Raw genomic sequence first — 19,028 nt, forward strand, 5'->3', positions numbered from 1 at the left:
AGGTCACGTTGCTTGTAGCTGCTAGGATTATGGAAAAGCGGTGGCGACAACACTTGAATGACTTCGATGATGGTGCTACTTGAGCACCCAGTCTTGAGCTCTGGGTGAAAGCCTAGGTCTGACCCGAGTTGGGTATACCTGGCAATGGCGATACTTTTATGTCGTTACCTTGTTGAAGGTATTGTGCGGAATGGTCAGACTGATTCTTCAGGGTGAAAACCTAGATTCTAGCCTTGGGTGGCTAGATCTGGTGACGGTGGCACTTGAGTGTCGCTCCCTTCCTGAAGGCGTTGCTGTTGAATAACCTCGTCGTCCGAGTGGTGTCATGAGATGATCGGTCCAGATATGGTCATTGTTATAGTTTGTCGATCCAGGATCTGATCGCTTTGGAGTCTTTTTTTTCCTCGCCTACATGCATAGCTTTGGCCTTATCTGACTTTGCTATTTGCCGGCATGTTTTTTGTGTGCGTGCGCTGGTGTTGTCTGTGTGCATTCTAATTATGTAGAGGCCGGGTGTGTGCTCATCATGTTTGTATCTTCTTTATGCTCCATTTTGAGTTAATAAAAGCCACCCTTTATCGAAAAAAAAATGTGGACGTTACTCCAAAAATTCACGACAAATTCCCGCCACATTGTCATCATCTAGTTACCTGAAGTGTAAAGTTCCACAAATTTACCTGCAAAGACATCACTTTGTCCCGAGAGTTTCTTGGCCACAAGAAAATCCAGACGTACAACACATATGAAATATGAACTTTGCAACAGAAAGAAAAGATTCTTCAGTTTGTTCACATAATGAAGACCTTAGAATTCATGTTCGTTACATATTTTATTCATCTCGGTTGCGGCTCATGTTTGATTCTGAACTTCTGGCGGGAGAGGATCTCTCCCCTGCTCCTGACAAGATATGTTTTCCACCCATCTTCCTGATCAGACGGGGAAGATACTAGTCTCTTCATCTGGGGATCCTCTGATTAGGTAAGAACATAGAGCATGAGCGCCTGAGCTCAAAGATGCGCCAAGTGCGTCGTCCTCGGCGGCTTCACATCTTCAAAGGTCAGACAAGAGCAAGCAGATTGGGCAAGCTTGATGATGTCGAGCTCCCTTTATAACGAAATCATGATTAAACTCGGCACTGAAATCAGGGTGCACCAAGAGGGCCCTCCTCTCCTCGGCTTGTCAGGTGCCTAATTAAGCACCTTATGAACTGAAGAGGAGCCTAGCTAAGCAGAGCCAAGTAGTTCTTAACCGGCTCGTGGGCTTTCTTTTTTGCGCAGCAAGGAACAAACTAAAATGGAGTACCATGTTTAATTATCCACCAGAAACAAAATGGCAAAAAACCCTACAAATCGCGGAGGGCAGGGGCGATTCCTCTGGACGAGCAAAATTAGCAAGGAAATGGCCAAAAAATCGTGTTCTGCTTGCGGTCTATCCTCCAAAAGCGTGAGCTAGCTTTTGGTAGTGGTAGATTTTCTCTCTCGCTGTGTTTTGCTTTCGCACAAGTGGGCGTGGAATGATTGAGGTGCATGCTTTGCTTTTGCACAGGTGGACATGGAATGGTTGAGATGCTCCCGGTCTGCACATGCATATAATTTTTTATACAAACCCTGCCTTTTTCTCTAATTCCATTCCACTTAATTAGGCGTACGTCATTTGCACAATGTTGGCTCGGGACAACATCTGTTGGTACTTGGTACTGCTCTGCTCACGTTGAGATGGTTGGGTACGAGTGTAGAACCTCAACATGATGCTTGGGTTGAAGAAACTATAGCAGAGTAGACAGACAGGCTTTGCTCGGAAATATGAGATTGTGGTAGGACCTCAACGGAAAAGGGAAAATGCAGCAGCAAGACGGAGACCTTGACTTGACCCCTGCTATACTGATTGAGTCTTCTTCAGAGCTCCCCTGCTGCTGCTGCTGCTTCTCCACCATCTCAAGCCGTCGGCGGCTGTTCTTCCATCTCCCAGTTGAAATCCTGCTGCTGCTGCTTCAATGCTTCGCCTCCCAAGGTTTGCCTCCTTGTCTCCAGTCCAGTCGTCGTCTTCTAGTTTTATAATTTGACCGGCTCTTCGGATCTTCATACTTTATATATTCTCACTGCTTAGTTTATTATCATTTCACTGGCTTTGGATCTTGTGGTGGATCTGGATTTCACGTTCACTGTCTTTGGATCTCAAGGTGGATCTGGAGTTTATATTTTCTTCGGGAAAAAGGGCTCTGGATCTAGGGAACGGTACTACCTCAAGTTAATTAACTCTGGATTTTCCATCACTTCAGGTGTATCTAAAGCAGGCCTCACAAGAGGAGCACCGACGGCGCTACTCTGCTTCTTTCTGGAGCAATGGCTACAATGGAAGCTGCTTCGGTCACCTCAAGCTCAGCTTTCAGCTGATTACTCTTCCAGCTCAGGTGCAGATTCTTACCGCTTTATGCTTTTTCTCAGAAATACGTTGGAAATAAAAACCTGTTGAAATCTCTTCCCCCATTTGTTTCCAGGCCTTTTTGCTACAAATTCCTTTCATTCAGCAAGCTGCTTAAACATTTCAGGTGCAAAACTAGAGTCAAAGATACATACTTTTCCATCCATCCTCCCCGCGTTGGTCTTTCTCGTTCCATCCATCCCTGCTGCAGCTTCTTCTCCACCATCTCAACCGACGTGGGCTGCTCCTCTTCAATCTCTCCGTTGAAAGCCTGCTGCTGCTTCGTTGCTTCACCCACCTGCACTCTCAGGTTTGTCTCCCTGTCTCCAGTCTCCCTGTCTCATATCAGATATTTTATATTTTATTCCCTCTGCAGGTTAATTACATAAGTCGTATACTCGTAATATAATTTGACTGGCTTTGGATCTTGAGGCGGATCTGAAGATTACTGTGGCTTTGGATCTCGGGGTGGATCTGCATTCTGTTTTTCATTTCGAAAATAGGATGGATCTAGAGCACAACAACGGAAGTTAATTAACTCTGTATTTTTGAACGGTGCATCATTTCAGGTGGATCTAAAGCAGGCCTCCAAGAGGACCTTGTGGGATGTTTCAGTTAATCAATGAAAGTTGTTTCAGTTAATCACTCTTCCAGCTCAGGTACAGATTCTTATAACATTATGCTTTTACTTTGAAAATCTTTGGAAAAAAAAAATCTGTTGTTATGGTATGGATGGATTGTTGAGACGACTCTAAAGTCTCGGCCCCCGTTGATTTCTTGGCCTTTTTGCTGGAAATCCGTTCCATTCAGCAGGCTGTTTAAATGTCTCAGGTGCACCACAAGTATAAATAGAGAGCAAGATAAAAAGCAAACTTGCCCAGCCAGATATGGCTGGAATAGTTGTGAGCGCTTCAATTGGGGTGATGAACCCTCTTCTTCGTAAGCTGGCAACCCTGATGGGGGAGGAGTTCGCCAAGCTGAAGAACCTGAGAAAGGAGGTGAAGCACATCAGTGATGAGCTGAGCAGCATGAAGGATGCTCTAGAGCGCCTTACCGATGTGGATGACCTAGATATACAGACCGCAAGGTGGAGGGACGCGGTCAGGGAGATGTCTTACGACATTGAAGATATTATTGATGACTTCATGTGCAAAATTGGGGAGAAAAGCAAAAAATCTGGGTTTGTCCATGACACCATTCAACGCCTCGGAACTTCAAGGGCCCGCCATCAGATTGCTGGCCAGATCAAGGACATCAAGAAACTTGTACGTGATACAAGTGAACGGCGTGAAAGATATAAGATCGATGTCCCCACATCAGGCAATGTGGCAGTTGATCAACGAGTTGTCGTACTCTATGCAAATGCAGCTAAACTTGTTGGTGTGGAGGGGCCAACCAATGAGATAGTCAGTTGGCTGAAAGACGAGGAGAAGAAGCTGAAGGTTGTATCAATTGTTGGTTTTGGAGGTTTGGGTAAAACAACACTCGCAAATGAGGTATACCATAAGCTGAAGGGGGAATTCCATTGTGGTGCATTTGTGCCAGTGTCTCAAAAGCCAAATATTCCAAAACTTTTGCATGGTTTGTCAAGCCAACTTGGGTGTGGACAATCTTCTCATGACTTTGAGTTAAATGTTCTTCTCGACCAACTCAGAGAAAATCTAAAAAACAAGAGGTACTTATTCTTACTTTGTATATTGTTGTTGTTCTCATGCGCCCTGGTACTTCGAATTTCTTGAAGATTCATAAGGGGTCAATCTTTGTTAATGAATATTAGCATACATTACGGTCTTTATGTACAACTCCTTTCTCTATTATAGAAAGTGGAAGTAATGTTTGGCTCTTCCCGTCTTTTCTGTCCGGATTTGTAAGGCCATCTATCCCTATTACTTCCTACTTAGTAACTTAACTTTGTTACAAAGCATCAACCTTAGCTAAGTTGAAAGAAGGGACTCTATTCAGAGTTAAAGATTTAGAGGAAATCACTAGATGATTCTAATACGGCCATGGGATGTTTTGAGTTTTTTATGAGATGGACAGTTCTATAAAAAAAATTATGAAGTAGTTCCAATGTAAACAAGATTTAGTACAAACTGCATTCCCATGTAAGTCAAATTTGATTTAATAGAGTTAAACTAATTCCCATGTATGCCCGTATATGTATTGCCACCAACACATCTAGTGCCACCAAAGAACAAAGGACAATAATAGAGTTAAACTAATTCCCATGTATGCCCGTATACGGAGTCTTGAAGTCTTCTCAAAGTACTAGGTACATGCGTCTTTAAGAAAAATCACTATAAAAGACTGTTGCCACTTGTGTCGTCACAACTATACCTAGTAACCAAGGAAGCACAGTTATATATAGTAGATCATCACGGATTTACTAGTGATCACTTATAAGATCGATTTTTTGAAGGATGCATACTGAATCCTCTTCTCTTTGTCAAATATTTTTCAGATAATCAACAACATAAAAAAATTTGGCAGCCTGCTTTTTCCGAAATATGCTTTCATATTATTGCCTATAATTATAGAGTGGTCAATTAAATTAATGATGATGTCATTTCACTCCAGAGTACCGATCCAATAGCTAGTCAGAGGCACATTCCTCTCAGCCTATAATATATTACACCAGTTGCAAAGCATGGCCCTCATGAACATTAAAAAAAGATATGATTTACGACCTAAAACAGAGAAGACGGTCACTAGATGATCCTACAAACATGAAAATGAAGAAAAAGAAGTAATTACTGACATGGAGCTCTTTTACTTGTTTCATGAGTTACTTGGGGTAGAGCTTGAAAGCATTTACATATAAAAACTTTGTGTTGTACATTCCAGTTTAAACAAGATTTGGCTCTAAATTGCAATTTACTGACCAACACAGGCTAGCTTATTTTTTTTCCTGAGACAAATAATATTTGATTAAATAAAGTAAGTTTGTACTAGATGCATCTAGCATAGTCTACTGCTCTCCCTTGCTCACATGTTGTGACTGCAAATTGGTAAATGTGAATGAATTGCACTACGAAAAGATTAGTGGACAAATTGCTAACATTGCAAGTAATCATTCTTGAAAATTAGACTAAACTAATACCACAAGGCTGTTGTTTCAAAAAGACAACAAGGCTATGGTTCCAAAGCGTGATGAAGTAAATAATTCGATAGAACAGTAAGATAACACAAAATAGTTTTTATCCCCCAAAAATTGCCTAAATTACAAGCAAATTCACGAACAGAAACTGGTTCCCATTCATCTGAGCACTGCAAAAAATAGTTTAAATACACATGCACTAACTTTCAGGTAGTTTGGCCCAGATTTTTTTAATTTCCTTAGGGAAAAATAACAAGAAAAATATATGCCAATTTGACTTTATAGGTATTTGCTTAAACAATTTAACCATGATTTTATAACTGAAGATCAACTACTTTTATGCATTATTATGATCTTCTATGTGATAGTTAATTTTTAATTGGATGCTAATTTTTTTTGTCTTCCTTGAACGTTTTGAAATTATTTGATGGTCTTTTGTATTTTTTCTTAGTTTTAAATTGATTGTCTTGCAGGTTCTTCATTGTCATCGATGATCTATGGGATGTAGCAGCATGGAGTATTATTAAATGTGCTTTCCCAGAAAATAATCTTGGTAGTAGATTAGTAGTCACTACAAGAATCAAGACTGTGGCTGAGGCATGTTGTTTCGGTCACCACGAGCACATTCTTGAAATGAAACCTCTTAGTGAAGAAGACGCGAGGAAATTGTTTTTTGGTAGAATATTTTGCCCGGGAGAAGCTTGTCCAGGTCAACTCAAAGATGTTTCAGTTGAGATTCTCAAGAAATGTGATGGTTTGCCACTTGCAATCATCAGCATATCCAGCCTATTAGCAAGTGGAAGTTCTGACCAAAAGGAGAGGTGGAAACATGTACTGAATTCTTTGGGGTCAGTATCGGGCACAAATCCCACCTTGGAAGCAATGAGACAGATCTTGAACCTTAGCTACAAAAATCTTCCTCACCACCTCAAGACATGCTTCTTGTATCTTGGTATATTTCCAGAAGACCATACAATAATTACAGATGACTTGGTAAGACTCTGGTTATCAGAAGGTTTTGTTAGTAAAGCACGTGGACAAAGCCCAGAACAGACTGCAGTAAGTTATTTCAATGAGCTTGTCAACAGGAGCCTTATTCAACCTGTATGGTTTGAAAGGGATGGGTCAGTATAGTCTTGCAAAGTACATGATATGTTGTTGGATCTTATCTTGTACAAGTCTGCACAAGAGAATTTTATCACTGTAGTAGACAACCCAGAGGCCATTACAGGACAGCTTCAAAAGGCCCGTCGTATGCTCTTCAACTTGGTTAGTGCAACAACATTACCCGGAGGTGTTAGTATGTCACAAGTGAGATCGTTTGCAATGTGGAAAAACTGCATGAATATACCATCTCTGGCAGAGTTCAAGTATCTTCGAGTTTTTGTTGCTGACTTTAGTTCTAGCTTTGTTGATGACAACCGTGAAATTGACCTGACAGGTCTGTGTAAGTTATATCAGCTGCGACATATATGGATTCGTGGCTGTTATAAGTGCCAGCTACCAACGCAGATTAGAGGGCTACAAAAGTTGGAAACGTTTGATATAGATGGGTCCTGTATCCCAATGGATATTTTTCTCCTGCCGCACTTGTTGAATCTGAATGTTCCATGCGTTGAGAGGCTCCCGGGGGGGCATTGGCAAAATGAAATCCCTAGAAAGTCTGAATTATTTTAACACGCTGCACAGTTCACTCGACAGTATCAAGGGCCTAGGAGAGCTCACTAATCTGGTCACTCTATCTCTCAGAACCTGTTTCTCTGAAGAAGTGGACATGGATGTTCTAAACTCTTCTTTGGGAAAACTCTGTAACCTCAAGTCTCTGCTCATATGTGGTGCTTCTTGGATACCCGAGGCACTAACCTTGTCGCCTCCTCCCCCCAACCTTGTGACCCTCTACATGATAAGAAGGACCGACGCCCCTAACTGGATTGGGGAACTCCATAACCTCCAAACCTTGTATCTCACTCTTGAGAAGCTGGACAAGGATGGTGTCTCTTATCAGTCACAACCAGCAGCTGGTACGTTCAAATTTCCACCTTCAGTCTTCAGCCGATGTGTCTCTTATCTGTTCGTGGTAACTACCGGGATATGTCTGTCTGTTCCAGTTTGGGCTGTACTTTGCTTAATACCGTAATACCTTTATTTACTACTTTCCCATCACTTATTTGTGGAGTTCTAGCAAGACTTATGTAGATCTATGCAGATTCAGAAGGGGAGATGCCTGGCTGAAATCGAAAATTGAGAGCTCTACCGATATTTCTTTGAACATTTAATTCTTATGGTTTTCATTGTCAATGGGCATTAAACAATTCTTTGGAAATGTCTAGGTCGAGTGTCCACAGTAAGGTTTGAGGTGCATATATGTAGGTTGAAGTAAAGCACTTTAATTTTATATGTTGGCACGATTTGATTAGCTCGGCAAACGAGTAATTTTGGGAGTTCAAGCCTTCTGATAGACACCGATTTTCAGGGAAGGAAGTGGGCGTCGATTCTTTTCTATGGAGCAACTTGATGAGATATATACACGAAGGAAAATGGATTGCTGCATTTCTTTCTGGTCTGGAATATTGAGTTATCACTTTGCTTTGTGCTACTAGTTATCTCGTCGAACTGTTTATATCTCCTTTGTCTCAAAGGTGATGCACGAGCACGGACGCCTTGGATTATATATGTTCTTGTTATTGTTGTATGTATGCATTTGCTTCTTGCATCGAACTGATTGTCACTTATTTGTATTCAACTGAATATTTATTCCTTGTACTGTTTGCATTTCTCAAAAGGGCAATCCAGATGTTGTATTTCGCTGCATTAATTCCTATTCAAGTTTGTGTTGTATCTCTGAATGTTCCGTCTATGGACACCATAATAAAGCATTTTCAACAGATTTTCTTTCTACATGGATTTTATGTAGACAGAGCATGCAGCTTCCCTACAGGGATCACCAGCAGTAGCAGAGCATGCAGGGGAAAGTTTCTGAATACGTGTGTCAACAGACGCAGCCAACCCTGAATAATGCATGTCAGTAGCGGATTGCATGATGAAGTGAGTCAAGGGCTTGCTGGGAATCAGATCGATGAAGAAGCCGGCTCCGTGCGCCACCACCAACCTTCGCCCGAGCTTCACATGGTCATCCATCTCCGTGGCCAATTGATGAGCAGCAAAATGCATTGCCTAGAAATGTTTCGTAAAACAGGAAAGGTACGATTTGAACAGAGCATGTTCCTGCGTCTTAGAAAAAATTGTTCTGTCCTTAGCTCCATGTAAAAATGCCCTAAGAAGTTGTTCTACCCACAAGAAGATGTCACGTCCGTTTTTATCCTCGTGATTTCCTTTTGTGTTGGAACAGATTACCTATGATCCAGTTCAGTGATAAACGATCTTGTGCAAGCAGGGTGGAACTGTAAAAAAAAACGCACACACATGAACTTGATGACTTTCTTCATTGTAAGTCGTTTCAGAGATTAATTACCGGTGATCTTATAGCCGTATTCGCCTATCCAACAGTATAGTTCTAGTGAAACATACTACTCCCTCCGTCCCATACTGTAAGACGTTTTCTCACATTACACTACTCACAAGCTACGCACTCGGACGCCCCAAATCCAACGACCTATCTCAGCCTATCACGATGACACATTCACCACTGTACTCTTGCATTGCCCAAAATCCATCATTGCTGTGTTTTCCTCCTCCTGATAAGAAGACCAACCTGTTGAACATTTGCTTCTTTTCTGAAGAAAATACGGGAGAGCTATATCTAGCTTATTACAAGATGGATCAATCTCTTGCCTGCAGCTTTGGTGGCTGGACCTTCGATTAGTCTTCTGTCCGTTTTTTTTTTTTCATCTCTCCTTTTTCTGCAATTTTCTCTACTGTTTTTTTACCAGTTTTCTATATTTTTTCTATTGTTCAAATACATGTTGACTTTCTGTGAATACACATCGAACAATTTTATTACACATGTTCATCATTTTTCAAGTATGTGCTGAAATTTCTTCAAATACATGTTGAACATTTATTTGATGTTAGTTTCTTTCTGTTTCTATTTTTTAGTTTACTTTACTTTCGTTATTCCGCCCGGTTTTAGTCTAAGAATTTTTTAACGCAATTTGCATAGCTTTTAAATATATGTTAAACATTTTTCAGACACACATTGAAGAATTTTCCGAGTATAAAATAAATTTTTTTTAATACATTAAACTTTTTTTAGATACATGTTGAACATTTTTTGACACATGTTGAAATTTTTTAGTACACATTGTGCAATTTTCATTGTACTGGGAGCAACGTGCACCTGGCTACCCTTGTTTTTATTCATTTTGTAGATATATTTTTAATATATGTTGAACATTTTTCAAATTAACGGTTACCATTTCATAAATACAATGTGAACCTATCTTATATATTCCGATAATTTTGTCAATATTGTTCAGATAAAACTTTACATTTCATGAACAACTATTACGAATTACATGAATTACTTTTAACATTTTCACAGACTTTTTTTTGTAAATATCATAAATATAACATTTTTTGAATGTCAGAAATACTGTTTTGAATTTTATGATTTAAAAATAATTATTCAGTAATCTTTTATGTTACATGATTTTTTTAATGCGATGAATTTTTAAATGTATTAAAATCTTTTTCATTTCTGAAATATAAATAAAAGTAAGAAAACAATTTTTCACGTATATGCACATTTATAAATGTAAGATGATTTTTTTTCTAAATACTCAAACATTATTTGCGTATATGATGAATATTTAATATATGTTCACCATGTGTAGAATACACGCCGATTTGTTTTAAAGAAGAAAACATATTTAAAATACATTCACAAAATCACAATATTTTTTAAAATATCGAAAATGTAAATAATTTCTTAAGAACATACTTCAATTTTTTTACTTAAACAAAAAAGAAGAAATAAAACTAAAACTTTGGATTAATATTTTTACTGTTGTAGATTTGTTTTTGATTTGAATTTCTCACTTTTATTCCTTATCATTTATTTAAATAAAGAGTTTTATCATATAAAACTGGTGTCAGGTGCACAGTAAAGCTACCATAAGGCCATTTCATGCCACCTGGCTTGGGCCAATGGACAACTGATAGCAGACCCATAGGCCGACTTATTTCAGCTGGACGTTGGCTAAGTTCATGCTCACATTCCGTGTGCCAAGTTTTTGTTTGGAATCTTTTGACATTTCAAAATATGTTTGAAACACATTTTATAAATCAGGAGTGTGTGCTCCCATGTGCCAAAACGCCACTCTCGGATGCGGATGATATTACTATGTTCATCTCGGGATCCTCTGCCTAGCCAACAGTTAAACTCAATCTACAAATGCACTGTGAACAACAAGTAAAAACATAAAGCTATAGCCTGAAATCAGGGACGATGCACCAATTGGGTCGTCCTCGGCTTCATGTCTTGGAAGATCAAACGGGATCGAGCAGTTTGGGCAAGCTTGATCATGGCGAGCTCCCTAGACAACGACACCACGATTAGACTCGGCACCTGTCAGATTCAGACAGAGTAACAGAGCACGCTTCACTGTACTCAACCGACGCACGCTGAGATTCACTGTGCAACGTACTCCCTCCGTCCGAAAATACTTGTCATCAAAATGGATAAAAAAAGATGTATCTAGAACTAAAATATATCTAGATACATCCTCTTTTATCCATTTTGATGACAAATATTTCCGGACGGAGGGAGTACTTTGAACTCGGAAGTAACCTTTCAAAATCATGGTGCGCGCATCAAGGATGTGGGAGCCTAAATGAGCATAGCAAAGTAGTACTAGTGCTTTCCGATTGCCACCATATTTAGCAAGTGAACAAGTCAACGTTTATTAAACTGACTGATTAGTTTTCAATAGCAAGGAACAAACACGTGGAGTACGAGCTGCAGTTAGTGCATGACCCAGAATTTTAAAAACTATTTCCTCGGTCTCATAATGTAAGACGTGTAGTGTCAAGAAATGTCTTACATTTGGGACGGAGGGAATAGCACAGTGCCGTTTGGTGTTGAAGCAGCTTGAGCAAGTGTAAAAGAAAAAGAAAAGTCAAGTCTCAACTACTCTACCTGTTTGCTGTTTAATTGCTTTCCTTTTCTTTCGCTGTGTTTGATTGAGATGCTCTGCTTTGCACAAGTGGACACGGAATGATTGAGATACTTTCTGCGCATATTTTTTTCTATTAACCCTGCTTTTGTCTGATTTTATGCCACCCATGAATCATTTACAAATACTCTTGGGTAATGTTTTATATAGATGATAATTTGCCCAAACGAGTTCATTGTTCTTCCAAGTAGGACTCTTCGGAGTTGGAAAAACGTCTGTTACTGCTCATACTGATGGTCATTTGATGTCTGAAGTCTGAAGATTTGAAGAAGCTCGAAAAGTAGAGAGGCTTTACTCTGAAATAAGACAGAATGGGAGGAGCTAAACAGAAAAGATGCAACCTGAGTACCCCCGCACTGATTGAGCGGCTGTCTGCCATCTCTTCTTCCTCTCCGCGTTGGTCCTTCTCAACCATCCATCCACGCTGCTGCTGTTTCTTCTCCACCATCTCACCCCCCCCTGCTGTTGCTGCTGCTGCACCTACGTCGGCTGCTCTTCTTCCATCTACCCGTTGAAAGCCTGCTGCTGCTTCGTTGCTTCACCTGCCTGCACTCTCAGGTTTGTCTCCGGTCCTGTCGTCGTCTTCTAGTTTTATAAGTTGACTGGCTTCGGATGTTTATATTTTATCCTCACTGGTTAGTTATATTTTGGATCTTGGGACGGATCGGGAGTTTACTGTGGCTTTGGATCTCGGGTGGATCTGGTTTTTGTTTTTTTATTTCGAAAAGAGAGTGGATCTAGAGGACAATAACTCAAGTTAATTAACTCTGTATTTTTCGAACGGTGCATCATTTCAGGTGGATCTAAAGCAGGCTGCATGGAAGCTGTTTCAGTTAATCACTCCAAGCTCGCCCTTTCAAGTTAATCACTCTTCCAGCTCAGGTACAGATTCTTACATCATTATTATGTTTTTACTCCGAAAATCGTTGGAAATAGGAACTTGCTGGTATGGTATGGATGGGCTGTTGAAGTCTCTGTCCCCATTTGTTTCCTGGCCTTTTTTCTACAGAAAACTTCATTCATTCAGCAGGTTGTTTAAATGTTTCAGGTGCAGTGCAGTCATAAATAGAGAAGCCAAGATAGATCCTTGTCCAGCCAGATATGGCTGGAATAGTTGTGAGCGCTTCAATTGGGGTGATGAACCCTCTCCTTCGTAAGCTGGCCACCCTGATGGGGGAGGAGTTCGCCAAGCTAAAGAACCTGAGGAAGGAGGTTAAGTACATCAGCGATGAGCTTAGCAGCATGAAGGATGCTCTAGAGAGACTTGAGGATGTGGATGAGCTGGATGTACAGACCGCAAGATGGAGGGATGCAGTCAGGGAGATGTCATATGACATCGAGGATATTATCGATGACTTCATGTGCAAAATTGGGGAGAAGAACAAAAAATCTGGGTTTGTCCACGACACCATTCAACGCCTCAGAACATCAAGGGCACGTCATCAGATTGCTGGCCAGATTGAGGACATCAAGAAACTCGTGCGTGAAACAAGTGCACGTCGTGAGAGGTATAAGGTCGATGTCCCCACATCACACAATGTGGCTGTTGACCAACGGGTTGTCGCACTCTATGAGGACGCAGCTAAACTTGTTGGTCTGGAGGGCCCAACCAACAAGGTTGTCAGTTGGCTAAAAGATGAGAAGAAGCAGTTGAAGGTTGTATCAATTGTTGGTTTTGGAGGTTTAGGTAAAACAACACTCGCAAATGAGGTTTACCATAAGCTGAAGGCGGAATTTCAGTGTGGTGCATTTGTATCAGTGTCTCAAAAGCCAAATGTTCCAAAACTTCTGCATAGTTTATTAACCCAACTTGGGTGTGGACAATCTTTTCATGGTTGTCATTTAAATGTTCTTCTCGACCAAGTCAGAGAAAATCTAAAAAACAAGAGGTACTTATTCTTATTTTCTATATTTTTGTTGTTCCCATGCATCTCCGGTACTTCGATTTTATTAAAGATACGTAAGGTGTCTAACTTTGTTAATGAACTTATAAACATTAAACACACATTATTGAATTTATATATAATACTTTTTTCATATTATAGAAAACTGGAATCAGTGTTTCTCTAATTTCACCTCTTTGAAGTTTGGATTTGTGATCTTATAACTAGAAACATCCTTTCACCCCTTACTTAGTGCATCGAGTTAGTTACAGAGCACCAACTTTATCTAAATTGTAAGAAGGAATTATTTTACGAGTCAAATCTTTAAAGGAAATCACGAGATGGTCCTAATAAACAGGAATATAAAAATAAAGTAAGGACTAAAGACCACCATGGGACTGTTGAGTTGTTTCATGATTTTCTTCAAAGTTCTATAAAAAGTTTGTGAAGTGCTTTCAGTTTACACAAAATTTTGTACAAATTGTATTCATCAACTAATAACAACTAACTTATCATGCCTTACTAATACAAGACAATAATATTTGAATTTGAATAAATATAGTGGATTTGGTAGCATATGCCATTGTATCTATTGCCACCAACATATATCTAGTGCCGCCAAAAACAATGGACAATGAGGCACTGGGTACAAAGTCATGTAAGATAAGTGCGCAATAGTTTTCGCCTAAAAACATTAACTGCCTAAAAGCCAAGCAAAATTCGAACAAAAGTTGGTTTCCATTCATTAGAGCACTGCAGAAAATAGTTTACGTACACACACTGACACACACTGACACACGCTAACTTTCAGATACTTGGCCCTATCCCCTATATTTATCATTTTCATTTAGTTATCACTAACTAGTGTCCCAGTGTCGTTGGTGTTAAAACTAAAAACATAAAGGCAAGCTGAACACAATATTTGTGCAGCAGTTGCTCATGCACGTTTTAAGGCCATGCCACATATCTTCGATGTAAACCCCTCTTTTTGTTCTATTAACCTTTTGTACTGACTAATAAAAGATGAACACATACCCTTGTCAAGCAAAACCATACAATTTCCTCCAAACCTTGACATAACTGCTAAGGATCTGAAACTTCTTGCACATGTGCGTGTACAAGGATCTGAAACCACATGCAATATTTAGTGAATACCTCAGTAGTGCTACGAATTCCAAATGTTCAGGGTAATTAGAGATAAATAGTTCTAATTGCTAACTCTGGACGGTATAGCAATAACGGTAGAGAATCAACAACTGAGTATTTAGGAACAATCCATAGTTGCATGTAATTCATATCGATCCCTTTACAAACTATGCTTATCATCATTCAACCAACAAAAGAAAAAGCAACATGGAGCGTGAACTTTGCACTCGGGATAGAGGTGAATTGGCTTCAGAAGACAGCGAGCTAGGCGTCCTATCGCCGGCAGGTTCGGCTTATGTCAGTTGGAGCCGGTTATGGCGGCGGAGAGCTAGCAGAAGGGGCTTCGGAGGCTAGGAGACCGCTGTTGGAGGAGGCCAGTAAGCCGGAGTGAAGAGTGATCGAAGGGCATACTGGGTGTGTGTGAGATGAAGGAAGTCATGGTGTGGATGGATTGGGTTGGGGACTTGGGGGAAAGAACATCGAGTGCAATAATAGGAGAGGCAGAATAAAGAAGGAAAATGTGGCACTTAACTTCATAGATATTTGCTTAGACTGTTCGACTATGCCTTTAAAACTAAAGGCCAGCTAATTTTATGGATTATTATGTTTACCTAAAGAGAATTAATGTTTAGTTGGACAACATAATTTCTTTCTGCCTTGAACCTCCTGAAATGCTTTTATAGTTTTCGTTATTTTATTAGCATTGTTTCGATTGTCTTGCAGGTATTTCATCATCATTGATGATCTATGGGATGTATCAGCATGGAGTATTATTAAATGTGCTTTCCTAGAAAATAATCTTGGTAGTAGATTAATAGTAACTACAAGAATCAAGAATGTGGCAGAGGCATGTTGTTTCGGTCATCACGAGCGCATTCTAGAAATGAAACCTCTTAGTGAAAAGGACTCAAGGAAATTGTTTTTTGATAGGACATTTTGCTCTGAAGAAGCTTGCCTAGGACAACTCAGAGATATTTCAGTGGAGATTCTCAAGAAATGTGGTGGTTTGCCACTTGCAATCATTAGCATATCCAGCCTGTTATCAAGTGAATGTTCCGACCAAAAGGAGAGGTGGAAACGTGTACGAGATTATTTGCGGGTAGTGTCAGACACAAATCTCACCTTGGAAGCAATGAGACAGATCTTGAACCTTAGCTATAAAAATCTTCCTCGTTACCTCAAGACATGTTTCTTGTATCTTGGTATGTTTCCAGAGGACTATGAAATACGGAGGTTTGACTTGGTAAGACTATGGATTTCAGAAGGTTTCATTAGTAAAGAACGTGGACAAAGCCTAGAACAGACGGGAATAAGTTATTTCAATGAGCTTGTCAACAGGAGCCTTATTCAACCTGTATGGATTGAAAGGGATGGGTCAGTGATAACTTGCAAAGTACATGATATGTTGTTGGATCTTATCTTGTACAAGTCTGCAGAAGAGAACTTTATCACTGTAGTAGATAACTTAGAGTCCATTACAAGACAGCTTCAAAAGCCCCGTCGGATGCTCTTCAACTTGGATGGTGCAACACTGCCACGGGATGTTAGTATGTCACAAGTGCGATCATTTGCAAATTGGAGAGGCTCCATGAATATACCTTCTCTGGCAGAGTTCAAGTATCTTCGAGTTTTTAAAGCTGACTTCAGTTCTAGCTTTGCTGATGACAACTGCAAAATCGACCTGACAGGATTGTGTAAGTTGTATCAGCTGCGACATATACAGATTCGTGGCTGTTGGAACTGCCAGCTACCAACCCAAATTAGAGGGTTACAGATGTTGGAAACATTCCATATAGATGGGTCCTGTGTCCCAATGGATATTTTTCTCCTGCCGTGTTTGTTGTCTCTGCGTGTTTCAATTGATATAAGGCTGCCTGAGGGCATTGGTGAAATGAAATCCCTACAACATCTGTGTCCGTTTGACACGATGCACACCTCACTCGACAATATCAAGGGCCTAGGGAAGCTCACCAATCTGAGTTTTCTAGTTCTCAAAACCGGTTTATCTGAAGAAGTGGACATGGATGCTCTAAACTCTTCTTTGGCAAAACTTTGTAACCTCGAGTTGCTGCGCATATCTTCAGAAGATTCTTGGATACCTGACGCACTAACCTTGTCACCTCCTCCCTCCAACCTTGTGACACTCCTCATGGAGAAAAGGTCCCACGTCCCTAACTGGATTGGAGAATTACATAACCTCCAGACCTTGGAACTCACTGTAGAGAAGCTGGACAAGGATGGTGTTGGTATTCTTGCAGAGTTACCAGCCCTCATCAACCTGGAATTAATGTTTGATAGAGCCCTGGATGGAACAATTGCCATCGATGGGACGGCATTCGCACACCTAAAGCGGTTTCGGATTTGCTGCAACAACATGCCACACTTGACCTTCCAAGCTGGGGCAATGCCTAAGCTGCAGACCCTCTCTGTGTGGTTGAGAGCCAATGGGTGGAATCAGGACGAGAACGCCGCACCTACAGGTATGGAACACTTGTCAGCACTCGAAAGAATCTCTGTGAGGATCGGGAGTGATACTGAATCTGAAAAGAGAAGCGCAGAGTCTGCCATTAGGAGCGCTATCAACATGCATCCCTACCATGCTCACATTAGAATAAAAATATGGTGACTGGCGTATGATAATCCTTGCTGTCAGCCACAACCAACAGCTGGTATGTCCGAATTTCCACCTCCAACTCAATTCTCGCATTAGATGATGGAATATCAAGCGATCACTTTAGGTGATTCTGTAAATATCCGAAATATCGAGCTATCAATTTGCTTTGTGCAGCTACTTCTGTCATCGAACCGTTTCTCCTTCGTCTGCAAGATGATGCATGATCACGTACGCTTTGCTTGGGTTTCTCCTGTATATTGTAATAAGGCTTGATGGTGGGCAGGAGTTGGCACTTGTTTGTCGCTCCATGCTTGACTAGCCCGTGATTCTGTATACTACTAGTTACTGTTGTGTGTGTGTATCTTGTGCCTCTTAAATACATGAAACTGAATGTTTCTTATTTGTATTCAGCTGAATATTTATTCCTTTGTAGTACCGTTTGCATTTCTGGAAGGGACAATTGAGCTGTTGTATTTCTCTACATCTCTACCTAATAATAAAGCAAATTGGGTTTCGGCGGTCCGTCACGCACTTTTGCAGAAAACCCCCTGCCTTTTTATGAATTAACCCGCAGTACACACTTAAGTCATAACCGAACCGTTATTTTACATTTTTACGAAACCCCCCTGACGTATTAGATAATTCACCCGCCGATTATATATAAGTCAAACAAATGTTTTTCTAAATTATCCATATCTTTTAAACCCTAACTCGGATTTTAACATGTTATATATGAAAATAGATTAGAAAAATGTTAGAATCTGAATATGATGTTATTTTGTTTGTTAAATATTTTTAAAATATTATTTTGGAAGATATTTAAGTCAAACAAATATTTTTCTTAATTATCCATATCTATTAAACCGTAACTCCGATTTTAACATGTTATATATAAAATTTGAATAGAAAAATATGTAGAATTTGAACATGATGTTATTTTTACCTATTAAATATTTTAAAATATTATTTTGAAAACAAACTTGTAACCTATAGGGCACGTCCGTTTTTCTTTCGTACCGCGACGATCTGGATTGCAAATAAACAACCACTAAAATCATAAAGAGACGAAAGAAAACATCGATAACCACACATGAGCACCTCTGAAAAAACTGGCAGGGGAAAAACAACATTCAAACACACTTTGGTTTGTGTGAACACTGAGGCCACTGAAGGTGAGAAGGAGGATAAGCGGCAACATAAAAATGATGCCTCGCTAAAATAAAGGGCATGCACATATTGTGGTTATTGGGTTAAGAGTGTGTGTTATTTTTTTTTCTCCCGTTGCAATGCACGGGCTCTTTTGCTAGTTGATTCCTATATATGCGAGTTTGTGTTGGATCTCTGGATCTTGTATCCGGAAGTTGATTTCCTGTGGACATGGATGTCACTGTATGTTTTGTGTAGACATTACAAAACAGTATAACAAAGCGAGTTACGGCCATCCACAGCGATTTGACGTGGCCAACCATCGGATCGCACATACGAACGCACCGGATTGGTTGATCGTCCCACCACACCCATCACGATCCTTTTTTTCTGTTGCCCCATGCCTCATCGCCGGCCCAACGTGCCCGGGCCGCTGCTCCGGAGGATGAGCTGGGCGCTCTCTCATCAACTGGACCAATAAACTGTTAACTGGGCCTTCATACTAGCCCAGATTTATTTCTTCTTTGACGCTGTCTGGCTCGTCTCCGTTCCGATCCTTTCCTCCTAGGTCAGCGGCACGCACTCGG

At 40.2% G+C, this 19,028-nt stretch overlaps 1 protein-coding gene and 1 pseudogene across 3 annotated transcripts; both read left to right on the forward strand.

Annotated features, from left to right (window-relative positions):
- The first annotated feature begins 1,874 nt into the window (after positions 1-1,874).
- LOC119278812 lies at positions 1,875-8,358 on the forward strand (annotated as a pseudogene).
- Positions 8,359-12,026: 3,668 nt separating this feature from the next.
- LOC119278813 (disease resistance protein RGA5-like) lies at positions 12,027-17,768 on the forward strand. Of its 3 annotated transcripts, XM_037560152.1 has the most exons (5): positions 12,027-12,210; positions 12,450-12,534; positions 12,701-13,541; positions 15,405-17,350; positions 17,470-17,768. In XM_037560152.1, exons 3-4 carry the CDS (start codon positions 12,754-12,756, stop codon positions 17,305-17,307), a joined length of 2,691 nt encoding a protein of 896 aa, XP_037416049.1. In that variant the 5' UTR covers positions 12,027-12,210; positions 12,450-12,534; positions 12,701-12,753; the 3' UTR covers positions 17,308-17,350; positions 17,470-17,768. The 3 variants fall into 3 exon arrangements, with proteins under 3 accessions (XP_037416049.1, XP_037416048.1, XP_037416050.1); XM_037560151.1 differs by having other exon boundaries at positions 15,405-17,768; XM_037560153.1 differs by having other exon boundaries at positions 15,612-17,768.
- Positions 17,769-19,028: the final 1,260 nt, after the last annotated feature.

The sequence above is a fragment of the Triticum dicoccoides genome, chromosome 3B, assembly GCF_002162155.2.
Source record: "Triticum dicoccoides isolate Atlit2015 ecotype Zavitan chromosome 3B, WEW_v2.0, whole genome shotgun sequence".
NCBI lineage: Eukaryota > Viridiplantae > Streptophyta > Magnoliopsida > Poales > Poaceae > Triticum > Triticum dicoccoides.

Excerpts from the sequence above, each read along its gene's own strand:
- LOC119278813 (XM_037560151.1), top strand. The coding sequence starts at position 12,754 with ATGGCTGGAATAGTTGTGAGCGCTTCAATTGGGGTGATGAACCCTCTC. Across the intron at positions 13,542-15,404 it reads GAAAATCTAAAAAACAAGAG|GTATTTCATCATCATTGATG; the intron begins GTACTTATTCTT and ends ATTGTCTTGCAG.